Source organism: Pteropus medius, unplaced genomic scaffold, assembly GCF_902729225.1.
Source record: "Pteropus medius unplaced genomic scaffold, Ma_sr-lr_union100, whole genome shotgun sequence".
Classification (NCBI taxonomy): Eukaryota; Metazoa; Chordata; class Mammalia; order Chiroptera; family Pteropodidae; genus Pteropus; species Pteropus medius.
The window spans coordinates 129,527-150,303 of record NW_024342475.1 but is presented as its reverse complement, the minus strand read 5'-3'; the positions used below and the strand labels follow the sequence as shown (position 1 = coordinate 150,303).

Here is a 20,777-nt window from a genome sequence, read left to right as displayed (position 1 = left end):
CTGGAGGCTCTAAGGGAGAATCCTTGACTTTTCCAGCCTCAAGAAGCTGCTGAATGCCTTGCCTCATGGCCCTGCATCACTCCAGTCTCTGCTTCCATTGTCACATCTTCTCTGACACTTCAGTTTTCCTCTTTTCCATATAAGGACCCGTGTGATTTCACTGGGCCCATGGAATAATCAGGAAGACCTCCATATCTCAAGATAAAATCCATAATCACATTTGCAAAGTCCCTTCTGTCAGCTAACAGAAGGGACTTTGCAAATGTGTGAGCTAACATACCAGCTTCTGGGGATTAGAACGTGGACATCTTTGAAGGACCATTATTCCGCCTACCATTTAATTTTTTTGCCATCTCTCTCAGCTCACTTACAGATTAGCCTGTCCTTTCTCCACTCATCTACCGCAGGGGTTGCAAACTACAGTCCGTGGGCAACATCCAGCCCACCTACTTTTGTAAATAAAGTTTTATTGGAACAGTCACACAATCATTTATGTATCATAATGTGTGTGGCTGCTTTTGTGCGATAATAACAGAGTTGAGTAGTTGTGGCAGATGCTGAGTGACCTGCAAAACCTAAAAATATATGCTAATATACGTGATCTGATCCTTTACAGAAGTTTGCCAACCTGATCTACAGGTGAGGGTTGATGCGTGTCAGGACCAGGCTCCCTACTTGTTCTTCAAAATGGACTTTGTGTCATTACGGGGTTTTTTTTGTGTTTTTTTGTTTGTTTTCTTTTTTGCCACTACTTGATTAGTGTCCACTCCCTTCACTAGATCAGGTCTCTCTTGTTGACGGCTGTGTTCCTAACACCCTGTGCAGGTTCCAGCACACAGTAGGTGCTTAATGTGTGGAATGAAGAGCAGTCCAGTGTTAGCTTGAACTTCTTATTAATGGGAGAAACTGGCTCCAGAAGGGAACTGACTTTGCCTGAGATGATGCTTGCACCCAAGGGACTCATAACACTCCTGTTTTATGGATAAGGCATCTGAGTCCAAGGAAGTGACCAAGCTTGTCCAGGCTGTGTAGCTTGTACGGTGTGGGTCTGGGCTGTCTCCAAAGCTTGTGCTTTAACATTTTTTATACTATCAGTAGTATACTCTTTGTTCTTTTTTCATTTAGTATATCTTGGGAGTCTTTCCACATCAGTACATAGAGAGCTGAGTTTCTCTTACAGCTACATCTTCCGTCCTATGACTACTGTAATTCACGAGCTGGTCCCCTTTTGATGGGCGCTATCAAAGATGGATTGTTTCCCATCTTTAGGTACAATCACTGCACTGAAGTGAACACCCTGGTGCTTATGCCTTGTTCATGTGCTTGAGTTTATAGGATAAATTCCTACAAGTGGAATAGTTGACAGGAGCATTTGTGCATTTTAATTATTTTATAGATACAAATAGCCAAAACGGAAGCACAATTTAACCTACAACAATAAGGATAAGACCTTGTTTCCCCACACTCCTCACCAACCCACGATGCTAGCGGACTTTTTACCTTTGCGGGAAAAACCAGAGCCGAAAGCCGCAGCTTTAGGTCCATGGTCTGGGGCCCAGCCATTAACTCTGGGTAGTGCAACCCCATCCTCAAAACGGGGTTGCAAAGAATTCCTCTGCCTTGTAAGGTCGAGCCGTGTATGAGGGGCCAATCTCCCTGCCAGCTAGAAGAGGCAAGTCCATTAAGCCCGGTTTAAGAATGCCACCTCTTTATTGATCGGGGCTGGAGGCAGGGGGGGCCAGTGAGCCAAGGGGAGGACTCACTCCCGCTCGCCCTGGTTCTCAGCTTGGTGGTGGCTGCGCTGGTGAAGGAGCAGGAGGCGTCTCTGGCCGAAGACCTGGCTGCAGCTGGAGCAGCGATGCCTGGCCGTCGACTGGCCGCCGGGCACGGTGGGGGGGTCGTGACATAGGCGGTGGGCGGCCAGTTTGGAGGGGAATGAAAAAGCCTTGGGGCAGTGTGGGCAAGGATAGGGGCGGGCATCAGTGGCATGGTGCGTGTGGCGATGGGCTGCCAGCTTGGAGGGGTAGCAGAAGGACTGGACAGTCTGGGCACCAGGACGCATGGCTGCTGGGTCCAGAGGTGGGTTGCCAGTTTGAACGGTGCCCGAAGGCCCTTGGGCAGTAGTGGGGCACGGGAAGTGACGAAGGCCAGGCGTGAGGCGTGAGCTGCCAGCTTGAGGGGCAGAAGGTCAGTCGGGGCACGGGTGGGGGCGGGCGCCACCGTGTGCCAGCCGGTGTGTGGCCAGCTTGGACGGGTAGGAGAAGGCCTTGTCACAATCGGGGCAGCGGTGTGGGCGCTGGGGTGGGGGCCGCCGGCGGGGTCGGGAAGGCGGCCCCGCAGACGCGTCGGGCCGTGGAGCCGACTGGCGGGGCTTCTTAGGCGAACCCTGATGCGGACCTAGGGGACAGGAGGGCTGGTGGGCTCCAGGCAGCAGCCAACGCCCGGAGGCTAGGCCAGGCTCCCCAACCCCGCCCCCCCCCCCGCACCTCGAGTATCATACTGAAATTCCCCAAATTCATGTTCCTGTTCCCCAACCCCTGCCACCCATTATCCTAAGGGGCTCCCCGGATCACCACAGCTAAGGCTTCCCCAAAGTTACTTAGGTGTCCGCTTCTATTTTCTTCCCAAGTGATAACACTGAACTCCCGTATGTCATCTTCCCTGTCCCTCTGTAATTTCCTGAGCTCTAGGAATGATTACCCCAAAGCCCACCAGGAGGACTCCCCAGGACGACATTTTGAGGGATTCCAAATGGTCATCTCCCTGGGCCTTCAAACTTTCACCCTGAGATTCCTGGAGAATGTCCTCCCCTCCACCCCCCTCCACAGACGTGGCTGTTCTCACCTCCTTTGGTCACTAGTTCTTTGCCAGTAGTAAGACTAGGATCGGTGGCGTTGGCCGTGGACTCCGCTTCTCGCTCCAACATCCTGCTGGCCCAAGAACCTAAAGGGAGGGCCTAGGGCCGGGAACGGGGCGACGCGGGTGATTACCAGGTTGATGGGGATGGAGCAGGAAGGCCTAAAATCAGGAGTCTGTCGGGTCAGTGTGTTTAGGAGCGGGCTCTACTTACGTCTGGGATCCTAAAGCGAGTGCGAGAACTGCGGGAAGGCCGAGCCTAAGAGCACGATGGGCGGGGCTCTGCAAAGCTGACCTGGAGGCCTTCTCTTTGCAACTTAGACCCAGGGTCCTAAGCGCTGAGCGGGCGAGCCTATGCCTAGAGTGGGCGGAACCTCCCCATCAGAACCTCCCAGCCTCGGTACCTACGACGGGAATGGGTGGAGCTATACAAATAGAACCCCTCGTGGGCTGCTCCGCAGCTCGGATCCAGGGGAGGGGCCTAACAGCCCAGTGGGCGAGATTTCACATAGAACAGGTAGCTTTACCTGGCTCTTGGCTTAGTCTCATTCCACAGACGCCGCCTGGACCAGTAAATTTCTTCCTTGCCGCTAAATTTCATCCCAGGCATGGGGTTGGGGCCGCGGGGTGTAGAGGAGAGACTTGGAAGAAGACAGAAGGAACGTGGGCGTATTGCGATCCAGAGACCACTAACGGACCTCTCTCCCTCGGGATCCCAAGCGTCCTGCTCAATGCACCCCTCAGGATCCTGGCATTCGGGCACTAATGCACCCTCCCCAAGGCTCAGGCACTGATGCAGTCCCTCCGGAACCTGTGCATTTGGACCCCAAGCGATCTCTCTCCGGGAGATCCTAGCGTCCTGCCCCTCACCATTTTCCGAGGACCCAGGCGTCTGGGCCCAGACCCCTGCACTCTCACCTGCGGACGGCCCGTCCCCGGAGGCGGGGCTCCAGGCCCCTGCAGCGGCGGCGGCGGCAGCGACGGCAGAAGCGGCGCTGCCCTCGGACGCCGCGGAGTCGCACCTCCCGCCGCGCGCCCAACAGCGGTAGGGGAGCGCGGGGAGCGCGCGCGAGCGTTCGGGCCGGGCCTCATTTCCATCCCCTCCGCCCACGCTCGGCCTGTGGGGGCGTCAGGACGCATGCGCAGTCTCGGCTCGCGGGGGCTGGCGGGGGAGACCGGAGGGTGGGTGCGCGAGGCAGGCAAGTTGGTGAGCAGGCGCGGAACCAGCGGTCCAAGGACGGTAGGAGAATGTACAGCAGCTCGCGAGGCCTACGGTGGCTGACTGGAGTCAAGTACATGCAGGAGCCAACACGAAGAAGCTGCCTTTAGATCTGTCACTGAGACAGCACCTAGCTTTTCTGTGCTCCTCTTCTTTCCGAGCATTTCGCCGTGAGCCTGAGTTCCATCTCCCGAGGCAGTTTCAAGAGCTGGCTGCCTTTCCACCCCTCAAGTCCCGCTAATTCGTGGAGAGAGGGCGGGACGGGGCTCCAGGCCGAACTGACGCCCAATAAAAGGCACGTGATTTGCATAGCGCCCCAGCACCCTTTGCCATTGGCTGATTGAAGATTCTCAGCCCCTCACACCTCAATGCTTTGGCCCAAAAGAGAGAGGGTGCCCAGGCCCGTGTTCCGGAAGGGCTGGAGCTCCCGGTACCCTACCCGGAGTGACATGCTTGGCACCCTTCCCCGGGCAGTGACCGTGCACGTTTCCGTCCAGTACTGGAATGGCTGTGAAGTGCCCCTAAAAATCCGCCCAAAGATGGGTCTTCAGCCTGATAACCAACATGGTCTGGCGAGCCCTGGGGAGTTAGACGGGAGTTATTTGAGCTCTGGAGCCAGAATGCATGGGTAAGTGGTTTGAAATCTTGGCCCTGCCACTTTCTAGCTGTGTGACCTTGGGCAAGGCACTTCGTTATTCTGCGCCTCAGTTTTCTCATCTATGCAATCAAGGGTTAGGATTAAATTCAGTAATCAATGGAAGTGTTTAGAACAGTGCCTGCAGTGCCCAAAAAATATTACCAACATTGCCTTTTGGGTTTATTGTGCATTAAACTAGGTCATGACAGGGTCAGGGTTGTCCCAGGAACCGCAAAGGCACAGATCTCAAGGTGGGAAGGAGGGTGCTGTGTTCAGGGTGTCTCTTCCTGAACATGTCATGCTATGCTCCAGACCCACTGACCTTCCGTTTCCTGTATGTGCTATGGTCAGCCCTACCTCAGGGCCTTTGTATTAGTTGTGCCCTCTGTCCCCAAGGCCCTTCCTCCATCAATTTGCTTGCTGATTCCCTCCTCACATCTCAGCTCAAATATTACTGCTGCAGAGGCCTCCTCTGCCCGCCTGAGCTCACGAAGCCCCCTTCCCTCCATTACTCTCTTGTCTCATCCCCCTTATGTGCACTTAACCCTGTACACCTGTCTTCTAGAATGTATGCTCTGTTAAGACGGACAACTCGTTGATCTTGTTTATCTCTGTCTCCAGTATCCGGAACAGGGCTTAGCACACATTCAGCATTCAATAAATCAGTGTCAAATGAATGCCTGAAAGAATTAATATCCAAGAGCCCTCTGTAATGGAAGGTAGAATGATGGGGAAAATGTAGAACTTGAGGTCAAGGAGATGGCAAGAGGTCTAAACCAAATGGAAAACCAAGGGAGGGTTTTAAACACAGAAAGTGACATGAACTAGTTTAGATTTCCGTATACTCTTTTTTGAACCATATTTTTAGGTTATGGAAAATTTCAAACATACTCAAAAGGAGAGGGAGAGGAAGAGTGTAACCAACTCCCATATACTCATCACCCAGGTTCACATGGCCAGTCTTGTTTCATCATTCCCCAAACACCCCTCCTTGAGCCCATTGAATTATTTTGAAGCAAATGCCAGCTATTTCACCCAGAAACACTTCGGTCTGTGTCTTTAAAAGAAAATAAGAACGCTCTCTCTTTTAAACATAATCACAATATTATTATCACACCTTTCAAAATTTAGAGTCATTTCTTCATGGTATCACGTGTCCCATAGTGTTCAAATCGCCCCCATGTACAGCTGACCTTTAAACAATGTGGGTTTGAGCTGAGTGGGCCAATTGAAAAAAAATCCAAGTATAAGTGGACCCCGCAGTTCAAATCCACATTGTTCAAGGGTCAAATGTAATCTTTTCTTTTTTCTTTCTAAGCATAAAGTTTTATTTTATTTCAAACATACAGAAGAGTCAAGAGAATAATAGAATTGTTCTCTGCATTTAATAATAGGATTGGCCAGCATCAACAATTATTCAGTCATGGCCAGTGTTGCTTTATTTCCCCCACCCACTCCTTCCAGATGAATTTGAAGCTATATGGCAGACATCATATCCCATAAATATCTTTATATTACACTTGGTTTGTTCGAATCGGTATCTAAACAAGATCCACACGTTGCATTTGTGTGGCGTGACTCTTCATTTTCCTTTTCATTGGCATTTCAAAAGTCTCACTCTGGTTGCTGCATGAAAATAGATTGTAGGGAGGCAGAGTGGAAGCCAGAAGCCTAGTGAGGCAGCTGCTATATATTAGTTACAATATTATCAGCATTTATTTCTCACTTATACCAGAGTGATTTATATCACTAGTGATTGATGTGTTCATTCATTTAATCCTAAAGCAACTTTTTAAAAGGAGGTGCTACAATTATCCTCATTGCACAGAAGAGGAAAATGAGACACAGATGGGGGAGGTCATTTATCCAAGGTCACACAACCAGGAAGTAGCAAGGCCAAGGTTTGAACCCTTGCAGCCTGGCCCTGGAATCCAGGTAATTTGCATTTGTGCTTTGCCGCCTCTTCTAAGCTTTGGGATTTTTTTTTTTTTTTTGAGAGAAAATGTTGAAACTATAGAACAATGAACCTGGCAACATAAATGCAGATATTCTACTCAAAAAAAAAAAAAAAGTGACTGGGGCAGAGGGTGTGTTGGAAAAGTAGCCTAACCCTATTGGAGAGGTTAACTCCACAGGGCCTAGTGATGAGTTGGGAGGAGATGGCAAGACAGTGAAGAAGTCAAGGACGGTGATGAAATAATGAGAGCCAGTCTCCCCTGAGAGCTTGTTCTGTGCCAGGTGCTGTCCCCAACTCTTTACATGTGTGAATTCAGTGGGTCTTCGCCATGAGGGAGAAACTGTTTTCAACCCCATTTTACAGATGAGAAAACTGAAACCCAGAATAAAGCTTTGAGCTGGAGGTCACCCAGCTGGGAAGAATGAAGCCAAAGTTTCTAACTAACTCTTGGAACACCCGACAGATGACCCTACAAAAACACCTGCCTTCAAGTGACAGGTTGGTGGTCCACAATCCTGCAGAAACATCAGAAATGAGCCCTAGGGGTGAGGTGGCGTTATTTGGGGGCCCCTCACAGTAAAGAGCACCTGAAGGTCTCCATTTCCCTGGCTCCTCCCTTCCCGAAGCTCCTGGGAATCTTGGCACCTTTCTTTGTTTTGACCCTGCTGTCTGAGCCTCTCTCCCCAATCCAGACCGAGAACTCTCCTCTGGGTCTTCACTCAACTTGGGCCAGGCGAACAGGAGACCTCAATGTGAGGAATGAACAGCAAAGTTCTCTCCTCGACTGAACTTTCCTGTCTGTTTTTCTCTTCTCTGGGTGCCTCCCGGATCTGAGAGATTCTCTCCCTCTTTCTGCAGATTTCTCCCTGCTCTAATGTCCCAACATCTCTTTCCATCTGTCACAATCTTCTAGAATCTCCAAGTGTGTCTTCGTGACCTTATTTCTTTGATAAACATCTCGTTTCAATTCTGTATCTCTCCATGTGTCTCTGAAATCTCTCCAGGTCTCTTTCTTTAGTATCTCTGAGTGTTACACTCTCGAGTCTCTGAGGGGCTCTCTGAGTCTCTCCCCTAATAAAGACCGCCAGGAATACTAGGAGTCTGGCAAAGTTTGGTATTATTGACTTGCTATAGCAAGGAGAGAGGACCGTAGAGGGAGCACCAGCTGTCTCCTCAAACACAAGGGGCCAGAGAGTTATAGGATTTTTAGGAAAAATGGCATATATATTAAATTTAAATGAAACAAAGCTCGATAGGCTCAAGTCAAAGCAGACATTGTGGAAAGAAATTAATGTGGGGCTTGGCCTGAGAATCCCATCCAAGGCCTGTGCCTTGCAAACTTCAGAGTTAAGACAATTGTGGGATGTGCGTTGACCCCTGAAGAATGCAGGGGTTAGGGGTGCCCCGCCCACCCCGCACCAGCCCATGCAGTTGAAAAGCCACGTATACCTATTGAATCCTCCCAAATTTAACTACTAATAGTCTACTGTTGACCGGAAGCTTTATTGATAACATAAACAGTTGGTTAATACCTATTTTGTATGTCATATGTATTAAATACTGCATTCTTACAGTAAAATAAGCTAGAGAAAAGAAAGTTAAAATCATAAGGAAAAGAAAATATACACATAATTTTATGCATTCATGACATATCCTTTTCTTATTTTTTTCATATTTCTAGGCTATGCGACTCGTCTGCAAATTTTTTCAAATTGTCACAATTTACCCCAAAATTTCCAAAATATTTAATGAAAAAAAAAATCCGTGTATAAGTGGACCAGTGCAGTCCAGACCCATGTTTTCCAAGGGTCAACTGTAGTGGCCAGAAACCCTTCTTCTGGAGCACGTGGGCTGGAAATCATGACTGCTTCGCTGTGACAAAGTGGCTCAGACCCTCCAGACAAGAGTGGGGTGTCCCATTTTCACTGCTGATAGGATTCCAAACCACACACTTCGGGCAGGCTGTGACCAGACAACACAGTTCTCAAGTTTAGGTCCTTGGTGTAAACGAACAAAAGCCATGTTCAGAGGTTCACATCCCAACAGAAGCCATGACCCCAACCGAATTTGTAAGATACAATGCAAATTAAATTTTTTTCCAATGATTTCTTCCTAGGAAGAAATAAACATTCCTGATAAAACAAGCAATTTAAAAATAAACTTTAATGGGATCGAGTGTTGTTCTGGAAGCCAGACACCCAGTCAGTAGTCCTTGAAGTGACTTGGAGCCAAACAATGAGGAGCCAACCACCGTCTTTTCCTATAAGATGGGCCTTGGGCTGTGAGTGAATTGGAGCCTCTTGTTGAGTTTCTACTTCTCCCTCTGTCTGCGCCTCACCCAGCGTCTCTCCCTCGGCCTTTGAGTGTCTCCATGCTCCTTGATTCTCTGGGTCTCACTATGTTCTCGATCTCTCTTGTCTCCCCGCCGCCCCCGGCCCTGCTCCGGGGACCCCCGTCCTGGTCCCACCTCCCGGCCCACGGCCCCTTTAAGACAGGCCCCGCCCCCGCGCCCGCAGCCCCTTTAAGGCGCGCCCCGCCCTCGCCGCGTCGGTCTGGGTCAGTCCCGTACACCCGGCTTCCGAGGGCGCTGGCCACCGACCGCTGCGTCCGCACCCGGCCGCCAGCGCGATGGCGCCGGCCGCACTGAGGGTCGCGGGGCGGCGGCTCAGCCAGCACAGCCGGGCTGGAGCCCCCGTCCTCCTCCGGCAGGTGACAGCTGGCGGGGCCGGAGAGCGGGATAACCGGGCCGGGGAGGCGGCAAGGGCGGAACTCCCAGGTCCTTTAAAACGGAAACGATCTAGGAGCCCGGGCTCGGAGCTGGTTCCTGGCTCTTTTACCGAAGACGGTGCTGGGGACCCTGGATTGAGGGTATTGGAAAGTGGATACTCCTCGGTCCTCGTGGAATAGGTTGCTGGGGCCCCAGACTTCTGCATCTGGGGGAAGGAAGTGGCTGGGTTTCTGCTTCTGGCTCTTAGGAAGGGAATCGAGGGGGAGCCTGGACTCCCGGGTCCCCAGTGAATGGGGTTCTGGTTCTGCAGCCTCACCCGCCCCGCCCCTCCCAGATGTTTGAACCCACGAGCTGCACTCATGTACCTCCTGGGTGACAGAGTCCCGAGAGGCCATTCTGACGACCCCGTTCTGGGAGGCCTCGGGACGCCCAGTTGGTCAAGGAGCTGGGGCTGCGGCTGCTGTATGCTGGTCAGTCTCGGGGCCAGACTTCTTGTCTGAAGGAGGCGAGGGTGGGGGCTGGGAATCCTGCGTCGCCTCTGTGCTCCCCTGGACCTGGCGCTCCTCTCTCTCCCAGTGAACACGCACTGCCACGCGGACCACATTACGGGCTCAGGGCTGCTCCGGTCCCTACTCCCCGGCTGCCAGTCTGTCATCTCCCGCCTTAGTGGGGCCCAGGCCGATCTGCACATAGAGGATGGACAGTCCATCCACTTCGGGCGCTTCGTGAGTTGGATGCTGGGTCCCCCAGAGGGTAGTGGCCCGGGCTTATTGGATTTAAGAGAAGAGAGGACTGGGGGCCTGGCCTCCTGACCCTTGAGTTTCTGTCTCTCTGGGAGGAGGGCGCCATTAACCCAGGTGGGGCACTAGGGCGAGAGGCTCTGGGCAGGTGTGTCTCTGGCCGAGCCCCTTAAGTCAACAGCACTTAAAGAGTTTCCTGCGGCTTTAGTGTGGCTCCTTTGGCCTGGCGCCTCCCTAAAAGTGAATTGGGGGCTGAAATGCGGAGGCTGGGGCTGAAGGAGACCCAGCAGAGCCACATCTGAAGGAAGTAGTAGCATCCTGTTGCCCAAGGTCAGGACTCGCGAGAGGCCAGCGAGGCGCCTAGGGTGCAACGTTTAAGGAGGCGCTCACTTTCAGGGTCAGCGCCCTCCAGTGAACTTGGCTCCTTAAACGCTGCGCCCTGGGTGCAGCCTTGCCTTCCCCCGGCAGTCTGGCCCCAGCCCTGCTTTTGCCCCACACCAGAACCGTCTGAAGGTACCTACGTCCTCTCTTTCCTTTGCCACAGGCATAACGGGCAAGTTTCCGGGCAGAATTTCAACACGGGGCACTATGGAGGGGTGGGGAGGCGCTGGGCGGGGTGGGTGGTGGGGTGGGGTGGGAGTTGCGGCTCAGAGGGAGTGGAAACTGCCGGCAGCTTGCTAAAGATGTAGAGAATTTGGCTGACTTTGGCAGCAGAATGTCAGATGACAGGTTAGAGGGTTTTGCTAAATGGAGATAGTTTACCTGAGTCAGCATTTAGCTGACATGAGGGCTTTGTGTGGGATCAGAGGATTTAGCTACCGTGGTTACAGCCTCTTTATTTCAAGCCTTTTTCTGGAAGGAGGTAAAAAAAAAAATGCGTTACACATTTATGCAAACTGTACACAACAGTCAGATGCTAACAAGCATTTCTTGGGCTGAGAAACCTTAGAAGAGCTAAAAATGACTGGATTTTGTGTCAGGATGAGCCCGTTGTTGAACCGAATGAGTGATGTTTTCAGTGACTGCTGAGGGTTCAGGTGTGGTGGATTTAGCTTCAGTGTTTGCTCTTTTAAAAAGGCTTTATTGGCATAATGCACAAACCATCCAATGCACCATGTAAAGTGTGCAGTTCAGTGACTTAGCATATTCACAGAGTTGTGCATTCATCACCACAATTGATTTTTAAATATTTTCATCACTCCACAAAGAAACCCCACAGCCCTTAGCTGTCACTCCAGCCCCCTAGTTCATCTCTGCAGCCTTAGGCAACCGCTAATCTACTTTCTGTCTCTATGGATTTGCCTATTCTGGACATTTCATAGAAATGGAATCATACAATATGTGGCCTTTTGTGACTGGCTTCTGTCACTGACCATATGTTTTTAAGGTTCATCCATGTTGTAGCATGTATCAGTACTTCATTTCTTTTTATTGTTGGATAATATTCCGTTGTATGGATCTACTGCATTTATTAATTCATTCATCAGTCTATAGACAATTGAGTTGTTCCCCCTTTTTGGCTATTATGAATAATGCTGCTATGAGTATCCTTGTACAAATGTTTGTATGGACACGTGTTATTATTTCTCTTGGGCACATACCTAGGATGGAATTGCTGGATCATATGATAACTCTATATTTAACAGTTTGAGGACCTGCCAGACTGTTATCCAAAGTGGCTGCACCATTTTATGTTCCTACCAGCAGCGAATGGAGGTTCCAGTTCCTCCACACCCTTATCAACACTTGTTACTATCTGGCATTATGATTATTCAGTATTTTGTTTGATTTTTTCCTGAGTTCTTTATAAACCTTTAGAGATGGGCTTATTTTTTTCTCTCCCTTAGTTTTCTTCCCCCACTTTTAAAAATTGAATTGTAATATACATATAATAAAGTGCACATATTGTACATGTGAAGTTTGGTAGATTTTTACATGTTTACACTTGAATACCCAGATACAGAACATGCCTATCACCCCAGAACTCTTCCTTGTCCCTCTTTCTGGCCCTCGACACTCTGCCAAGGGACAATTCCTCTGTCTTGATCATAGATTAGTTCTGCCTGTTCTGGGCCTTCTAAACAGGAATCATACAGTGTATTCTCTTCTTCTGATTTCTTTCACTGTACATAATGTTGTGTATGGTTGTAATTCTTTCCTTCTATTGCTATATATCAGGGATTGACAAACTTTTTCTGTAAAGGACCAGATAGTAAATATTTTTGGTTTGCAGGCCATATGGTCTCTGTCACAACTAGTCAGTTCTGTTGGTGTGAAAGCAGCCACAGACGATACAGAAATGAATAAGCACAGCCGTGCCCCAATTGAACTTCGCTTACAGCCACTGAAATTTTAATTTCAATAATTTTCACATGTCATAAAATATCGTTTGTATTTTGATTTTTGTTTTCAACCGTGAAAAAGTGTAAAAACCATTCTTAGCTTTCAGGCCTTACAAAAGCAGGTGGCAGACCCAATTTGGTGCACAGGCCGTAGCTTGGCAACTCCGGATACAGATAATTTCATTGTGTGAAGTTATGAGAGTCTATCCATCCTCCTTTTGATGGCTGATCCCAGTTCGGGGCTATTACGATAGCACTGCTGTGAAGATTATTGTACAGATCTCTCGATTGACATTACCCTTGACTGCAAAGAGTGGACTTGCTGGGTCACAGAACTGACATATGTTTAATTTAAGTGGAAACTGTCCAATGCCCCAGAAACAGTTTTCTGAACTGTCTGTACATTGTACACTCTTAGTGGACCAAATTTAGATGTTTTATTGTAGAATGAATTTTCCATTTTAATACGCAGCGATTGAGACTTGAACATTTTACTTCCCATGAGGGCTGGTAGATTCAGAAAGTTAGTTTCCTGTTAAGTGTGTTGATTGAGCAGGGTGCTGCCCAAGACACTGATTTCCCAGGTCTCATTTTCGAGATTCTGATTTAATTGTTTGGGGCGGACACAGGGAATCCGGTGACCGTTGTGTCGCCCAGATGAGAATTTCAGTGCTTCCTCCTTTTTGGAATTAAATATTTGAATCGTGGAGCAAGTCTTTCCCACCCTCAATATTTTTTAACAATGTCAAGCATATAGAAAAATTGAAAAAAATTTACAGCATACGCCTCTATCCATCCATCACTCCACCTTATTTTGTTCCCGCAAAAGAAAGGAAGAAGGTTTAGCTGATGGAGGTTCAGAGTATTTAGCTACAATGGAAAATAGCATTTGAGGTTTTTGAGTTGAGAGGGCATAGAAACACTGCAAGGCCATACCAAAATTAAGTACTTTTGAAGAATGGAGCAAAAGAATGAACTTGGGGACAGAAAGGAAAAGAAGCTGAGAACCTGCTTGCCACCAGGGGGCAGTGTGGGCTGTGGGAACTTCAAGGTGAGTGCGCCACGGGCTTGCACTGATCCCGGTGGAGTTTAGCGGATGCAGGTAGTTTCAGAAGACATCGATGCTGCGGGAAACCAAGAAAGAATGGCCGAGGAGCCGCGTCCAGTATCTGATGCATCATGGAAGAGAGGAAAGAATGTGTTGAAAAAATGGGGAGCTAGGCAGGCTCAGATGGAATGTTCTGTGGTTTTGATCTTGGAGATTCTCAGGGTTCCCTGGGCTACACTTTGATAACCATTCTTTTACAAACTCTTCGTCACACCTAACAAAGTGGGCAATATTTCTTAAACCCAGCCTATATTCGAATTTCTCCAGTTGCCCTAAGAATCAATTTTACAGCTGTTTTTCGGAACTAAGACCCACTCGAGGTTCGTGCTCGGCATTTGGCCGCTCTGTCAGTTCAGTCTCTTTAAACCTAGAACAGTTTCCTACCCTTTCTCTTTCATGACCGTGACCTTTGAAGCCCGTTGTCTTGTAGAATATCCCACATTCTGGGTATGTCTGATCGTTTCCTCACGGTGTCATTTGATTTGTTTTTTAAAACTTCTTTTTGCTGTCAATAAAGTAGATTGTAGATATTTTTGTATTAATTAACAATAATTTAATAATAGTTGACAGCTATTGAGTGTTTTCTTCTCACCAGGCATTGTGCTAAGCTCTGTAAGTGTATTTTCACAGCATTTATCTAGAAGGATTTTCATAATCAGATATCGCTGCAGAAAGCAGGGAGTGGTGAGGTCTGTGGCAAATATTAGGGTGCATGCTCTGTTTATGGGGAATACCCACTGCACAATTCAAATTGATTAGACATATTTAGGAATGTAGACTGTCCACTGCCGAGCCTTTTTAAAAAACAAAACAAAACAACAACAAAACAACACACAAAAAACAAAAACCCAGAAGCTGCAGATATACATTTTTGAGAAATCTTCCACTTTTGAAGGATTAACAACAAATTCATATTTCTAACAACCGCTGAGCAGTACGCACAAAGCGCTTCTATGGCCAAATCTGACCCTTGGGCTTCCGCTAGCTCTTTCTTGACAGATAGGTCTCATTAAACCTCATAATCACGTAGTTAGATAAGACATATTTCCCCATTTTATGGAGAAGGAAGTGCGGAGAGCAAAAGCGACTTGCCCAACAGTGACACTGAGAAAGTGGCTGAGGCAGGATTTTAACCCCGGAAGCCTTGTGCTGCCACCAGATCAGTATTTTTGCACTGGGCATTTTTCTAAGTACTTTACATAGACAAAATAATTTAATTTTTCCGATAGCCCTATGAGGTGGGAACAGTTATTATCCCCACGTACAAATGAGCAGAGAAGCCCAGAGCAGTGACGTAACGTGTTAAAGTCACACAGCTAGTGGTAACGGAGCCAGATTTAGAGCCCATGTCATCTGGCTCCAGAGAGTGCGCGTAATGACTAGTCCATGCAGCTCACCAAGAGAGAAAGCTTTTACGTCTGGATTTAGAGATGAAATCCCATCTTCATAAGATCATACCTTTCCAGCGCACCAGGCCCTCTGAGGTTTCCCACTTCGTTCCATTTCGTTCCCCTCCACTCCACTCTTACATCTCGCCCACTCTGTATGCTCATCGTTATGTCTGTGAGGTTCATTCATATTGTCACAGATAGTTTGTTCGTTCTCATTCTGTGCCTCAGTTTACTCATCTGTAGAAGTGGGGACAGGAATGGTACCTACCTCCTAAGGACATGTGTGGACTGGATGAGCCTGGCACAAGAGAAGGGGTCAGCCAATGTCAGGGCTCTTGAAGAATGGGTGGAGCAGACTGACGGGAGAGGGGGGAAGGGTGCACCTGGCAGAGAAATGCATAGGCAGAGGGGTGTGGAAGAGCCCAGTGCTTTCTGGAAACGACCCTGGGGTTCAGAGGAGCTGAGCATGCTGGGGGAAGGAGGATGTTACAGACCGTTTGGCTGGAAAGGTAGGCAGGCACCAAGTGGGGGCTGAGGAGCCCCTTAAAAGTCAGGCTGAGGGTGGGTTTTCAACAGAGAGGGGCAGGCTTGGATCTGGGCGATAGGAAACCCCCTCAGGGTCATGTGGGAGATGCATGGGAGGCTGGGAGGCCAGGGAGGAGGCTGGTGGTTGGTTCAGGCAGGAGGTGATAAAGCCCGAGATGGACAGGATTGTGGGGGTAGATATTTCAGAGAAAGGAAAGGTCAGGGAGACTGATCATCAGCAAAACCACTTACCAAGCAGACTTAGTCACCAAGGGCCTAGGGGATCTTGATCCATGAAGCAAACAAGATTTTGTTCAATTGATATTAAAACGTTCATATATTAAACGTTCATATATTGATATTAAAACATTCAATATATATGGATGCACACTTGTATATACCACTTACACACTCTCGACTAACTGTACTGGGTGTTTACAGCTGATGTCTTTCTGATGGGCCAGTACCCATGATAACTGGGATTAAGCATTTTTGAACATTACTCTTGAATATCCATTTATATGCCCAGTTCAAAAGACACCCACGGTTTTTTGTTTTAAAAAATCAGAGAATATGGAAACATACAAAATAAAAAGGGAAAGATCACCCCTCTATCACTGAAAGGTAATGTTAATTTTAGAAAGGTGTGATTTTTCCCACAAGATTTTGCAAGATTTGCGATTTTGCTTTGCACTTGTTTTGTGTTGCACGTGTATCCTTTTGTATACGAGTTAGGAAGATGATTGGTTGAAAGTAACTGAAAAACCCATGCAGTGGCTTAAATAAATAGGAATTTAATTTTCTCCTGTAACAAGATGTCTGGAAGGAGGCAGTGACCCTCTTTGATTCAGCAGCACTATCATTTGTGGGATTCTCTTGACTTTTCCTTCAAGATTACAAAGTAGCTGCTGCAGCTGCAGCCATCACATCCTGTGTCCAGAGCCAGATGAAGCAGAAAGGGGAGGTGCCAGTCCCTTTTACCAGGGAGGGAAAAACTTTCCCAGGAATCCTCAGGAGACTCACTGAGATCTCATTGGCCAGAGAACTGTGTTGGAGGCCACCCAAGTTGCCAAGGAGGCTTGGAATGTGCTTGGCCGGGCACACTGATGCCCCAAACCAAGTTGGACATCTGAGTGGGGAGCGGCAGAATGGATGTTGGATGTGAACACAGAGTCTGCACGTGGTGTCCTTCAGGAATCAGCAGATGACTGATCTGATCTGGACAAGGGTGCTAATTGGTGAGAGAGGCCCTATTAAGAGAGGAAGAGTGATGTGTGAGTGGGAACTAACCTTACAAGTGGTTGTTGGATCATTAGGGTAATAATTTTTTCTGAAAATTGCTTCCCTGAACTGCGTGTGGGAGTTTAGACTATGAGCATTCCCTGGGTGGGCATCTTTGTGCCCCTTTGTTTCAGGGGTTCTTAATGGCAGTCTTTTGCCCATTTTCTTTTGGGGGTTCTCATTGATGCTAGGAGCTATTTATATATTATGGCTATTCACACTTTATAACACTTTCTTATATACGTTGCTAATATTGTCTCTGAGTTTTTTTGTCTTTCAATCCTGATTTTGTTTTTGATTTTGATATATCTCCTTCTGTATTTCCTTCTAGAATTTTTATGTTTTTATGTCTAGCTCTTTAGCGTATTCTGAATTTATTTTTATTTTTAATTATAAAGTTACATGTTCACTGTTACTTAAAAAATAATATAGGAAAAACATAAAGAACAAAACATATATTTAGTGTTAATGAATCAAAGTTTTAAAAAGATGACAGTATACAAATGGCTTTTGTAACCTGCGTTTTACACTGATTGGATATTAAACATCTTTTTATGTTATTAAATATTTGTGTATATCATTAAATTTTATTTCAGTGACAGTTTTAATGATTGTTCAGTATTCTATATTTATATTAGTATGCTTATCTTTTCTTATTGATTTGCAAGATCTGTTCGTATGTGAAGTATTCTGATCACGGTGTGGTATATGTGTTACAAATGTGTTTGCCAGCTTGTTTTAAGTTTTGTTTATGATGTTTTTGTTATTCTAAAAGTTCATATTGATATAAAATCAAACCGTTGATCTTTTCCTTAATGATTTACAACTTTAGGGATCACATCTAATATTCTTCCCTAACCAGAGGTCATCTATTCATTTATATTTTTGTTGCTGTCAGTTTTATGCTTCTATCTTTTTGCCTTTAATTCATTTGGAGTTTATTCTGGTGTGAAGTTTGTGCCTGGAAGTCTAACTTAATTTTTTTTACAAAGCAAGATTATCTAGATGTGACTCTGGGGTGGGGTGGGGGCTCCTGGGACCAGTTTAAACACAAAGACAGAGCCACTGGCATCTTGCTGACTGTCTGTACTCTCCCACCAGGCCTTGGAGACCCGGGCCAGTCCTGGCCACACCCCAGGCTGTGTCACCTTCGTCTTGAATGACCACAGCATGGCCTTCACTGGAGATGCCCTGCTCATCCGAGGGTGTGGGCGGACGGACTTCCAGCAAGGTCATAGGCCCCCTTTCCGCAGCCCAAGATCTTAATATAATTATGTGTGTGCCAGGGTTTTAAGTATTAGTTGCAAGAAGAATGAATGAACGAACGAACGAACGAACGAACGAACGAATGAACGTTAACGTTAACGTTTTAAGAGGTCAGGATTAAATTAAAGGCATTTGGTCGCTGGTATGCGGGGAGAGTTAGATTCAGGGCTTAGCCGATGAGGGAACAGTTACCTTGAGGAGTTTAGCCGTTAGAGGACAGTTAGGTTCAGGGGTGTGCTAACTATCATTGTGAAAGAAATGACCCCAGAACTGAACGGCTTAAAACAATGATTGACATTTATTACCTCACACAGTTTCTGAGAGTCACGACTCTGGGAGCAGCTTAGCTGGGTGGTTTCGGCTCAGGGTCTCATGAGGGTGCATTCGAGCTGTCAGCCTGGGCGGCAGTCATCTGCAGGTTTGCCCGGGGCTTGAGAGTCTGCCTCCAAGGTGGCTCATTCGCATGGCCGGCAAGCCGGTGCTGGAAGTGGGCAGGAGGCCTCAGTTTCTCCCCAAGTGGATCTCTCCATGGGGATGCTTGCGTGTCTTCACAGCAGCATAGCAATGGGATTCTCCCAGAGTGAATAGTCGGGAGGGGTCGGGGGGTGGGGGGTGAGAGAGAGAGAGGAAGAGCGAGGAAGAGAGAAAATGAACGTGGGATTGACAATAGATTGGGAGGATTGAGCTGCCTTGGGGGAGAAGGGCGAGACGCCAGGATGAGAGAAAAGACAGCCAGGATGAGCTGGCCGTGCAGATCGCTTCCTCTTCCCTCCCGCTTTATCTCTCCATCTCAGTCTCTGTCTTTTTCTCTCTGAGGCTCCTAATCTCCCTTTTATCCACTCCCATAGTCATGAAATGGAAGGATTTAGACTGAAATGAAAGGTAGAAGAACACTCGGGAGAGGTTGCTCCTGCCCCAACTGAGGACTCAAGGCTTCTTGTTGGAACCACGGCTCCATTCTCCTCCTTGGCCTCACGTCCTTAGTTTCTTCCTTCTAGTCCACCTTCCCTTTCTCGGCACCCCCAGAGTTAGGGCCAGCTCCTCAGTGTCTCATCCTAACCTTATCTACAGCCATGATGAATTTCTTATTCCCCAGTTCTTTGTACCTGCTGTTTCACCTGCCTAGAATGCCCTCTCTCTCCTTCTCTACCTAGGTAAGGGGCTACCGGCAGGAAACGAGGGAGAGGGTTTAGCTACAGTGATTTTACCCTCTCACCCTTTTCCTGAGGGAAGGGGTAAAGGGGGCTTGTCTTGTCTTCTCGATGCACTGACCTCTGAGCTTTCCCTCCCCAGGCTGTGCTAAGACCTTGTACCACTCGGTCCATGAAAAGATCTTCACGCTTCCAGGAGACTGTCTGATCTACCCTGCTCATGATTACCATGGTGAGGGCTTCCTGGAGGAGGTGTGTGACCTACAGAACTTACTATGATTTGACAGCACCAACTGCTGTAATCCTCCTGGGGCATGGGATTACAATTTCCAGAAATATCTCTGGCCAAAAAGATCAAAGATCCTTATTTAGGTGTACTGAGTACGGATGTAGAAATCACACTGGACGGTGGCATGGGTTTGCCTTATAGAGAAGTAGGGAACCGTGGGAAACTACATTTCCCATCGTGCCGGTCGAGGAGGGAAAGCAATCTCAGGGACATTCTGGGAAGAGCCTGTTAGTCCCAGGCCAGAGAGGTACCCCCAAAGCCTCCTGGGAAATGTAGTCCACAACATTCTTCCTCTTCTCTTGGCCACTAGGGCTCACAGTGTCCACTGTGGAGGAGGAGCGGACTTTGAACCCTCGGCTCACCCTCAGCTGTGAGGAGTTCGTAAAAGTCATGGACAACCTGAACTTGCCGAAGCCTCAGCAGATAGGTGAGAAGATGGGGCCTGGACTCCTGGGTCTGAATGAGGAGGGGGCTGGGGGCGGGACTCCTGGGTTTGAGAGAGGAAGGGGCTGGGGGCTGGACTCCATTTTCCCAAAGAAGGGCTCTTAGGATTTCTGGGTCTACAGTGGGGCCTGGGGACGTCTGCCAGGGCCCCTTAGTTTCACCCTTGGTTTCTTCTTTTTCAGACATTGCCGTTCCAGCTAACATGCGCTGTGGGGTCCAGACCCTCTCTTCCTGACATCATCTCTGTCAGGTGCTCATATCTGTTAAAAATGCACTAGGTGGGGGTGAGGGGAGAGGTGCCATCACTGGATCCTCTCTCCTCTTCCCTCCCTCACCAGCTTGAGCTTCCTGAATAAAAAAAAATACTTCAGCTCTGAATCTGACTTCCCTTTGTTTCCTGGAGAACCAGTTGGGCTTCTGGGCTGAGGTGCCTGGGGTTACTTCTAGTCCCTGGAGAGGCCAGAGAGTGGGGCAGGGCGAAGGTCCAGGGAGCCCAAAGTAGGAGATACTCTAACACACAGGAGCAGAAGCAAACAGATGTCTGGGGCAGGGCCTTCTTGGTGTCTTGGATTAGAACACCATGTTGGAGTTGAGCCATATCTTGTGAAACCCAGGATAAAGATCTTCTTCACTTCTCCAGGCTTTAGTTTCCTCATCTGTAAAATGGATATAATAATATTTATAATAACAATAACAACAATAATAATGTATCGTGATGATCCAGTGAGTCCCTATGTGTGAGGTACTTGGCACACTGCCCGCATGGCAGACTTCCTATCAGTGTTAACTATTATTGTGACTATCATTTAGAATCATCTTCCAGGCACTTCCTGGCCTGGAGTG

General features: G+C 48.1%; 2 protein-coding genes and 2 long non-coding RNA genes across 5 annotated transcripts; 2 read left to right on the top strand and 2 right to left on the bottom strand.

The window, feature by feature from the left end:
- Positions 1 to 1,356: 1,356 nt before the first annotated feature.
- On the bottom strand, positions 1,357 to 3,497 carry ZNF575 (zinc finger protein 575). Its single transcript, XM_039866064.1, is given in 5 exon segments — positions 1,357 to 2,036; positions 2,038 to 2,123; positions 2,126 to 2,397; positions 2,845 to 2,956; positions 3,384 to 3,497. Coding segments are annotated over 4 exon segments (717 nt in total). The 5' UTR covers positions 2,927 to 2,956; positions 3,384 to 3,497; the 3' UTR covers positions 1,357 to 1,759.
- A 1,151-nt stretch (positions 3,498 to 4,648) lies between these two features.
- Positions 4,649 to 8,984, top strand: LOC120605231 (uncharacterized). 2 transcript variants are annotated; one of them, XR_005653558.1, is made up of 3 exons: positions 4,649 to 4,703; positions 7,033 to 7,167; positions 8,351 to 8,984. It is a non-coding gene; the product is annotated as an uncharacterized LOC120605231 (long non-coding RNA). The 2 variants fall into 2 exon arrangements; XR_005653559.1 differs by lacking the exon at positions 4,649 to 4,703 and adding an exon at positions 6,052 to 6,647.
- LOC120605233 (uncharacterized) lies at positions 8,154 to 9,797 on the bottom strand. Its single transcript, XR_005653561.1, has 2 exons — positions 9,763 to 9,797; positions 8,154 to 8,631 (listed from the first exon to the last, which is right to left on the bottom strand). It is a non-coding gene; the product is annotated as an uncharacterized LOC120605233 (long non-coding RNA).
- On the top strand, positions 9,212 to 20,290 carry ETHE1 (ETHE1 persulfide dioxygenase). Its single transcript, XM_039866063.1, is given in 10 exon segments — positions 9,212 to 9,378; positions 9,732 to 9,757; positions 9,759 to 9,776; positions 9,778 to 9,816; positions 9,818 to 9,867; positions 9,974 to 10,122; positions 17,886 to 18,015; positions 19,344 to 19,433; positions 19,801 to 19,917; positions 20,117 to 20,290. Coding segments are annotated over 10 exon segments (753 nt in total). The 5' UTR covers positions 9,212 to 9,297; the 3' UTR covers positions 20,170 to 20,290.
- The last annotated feature ends 487 nt before the right edge of the window (positions 20,291 to 20,777 follow it).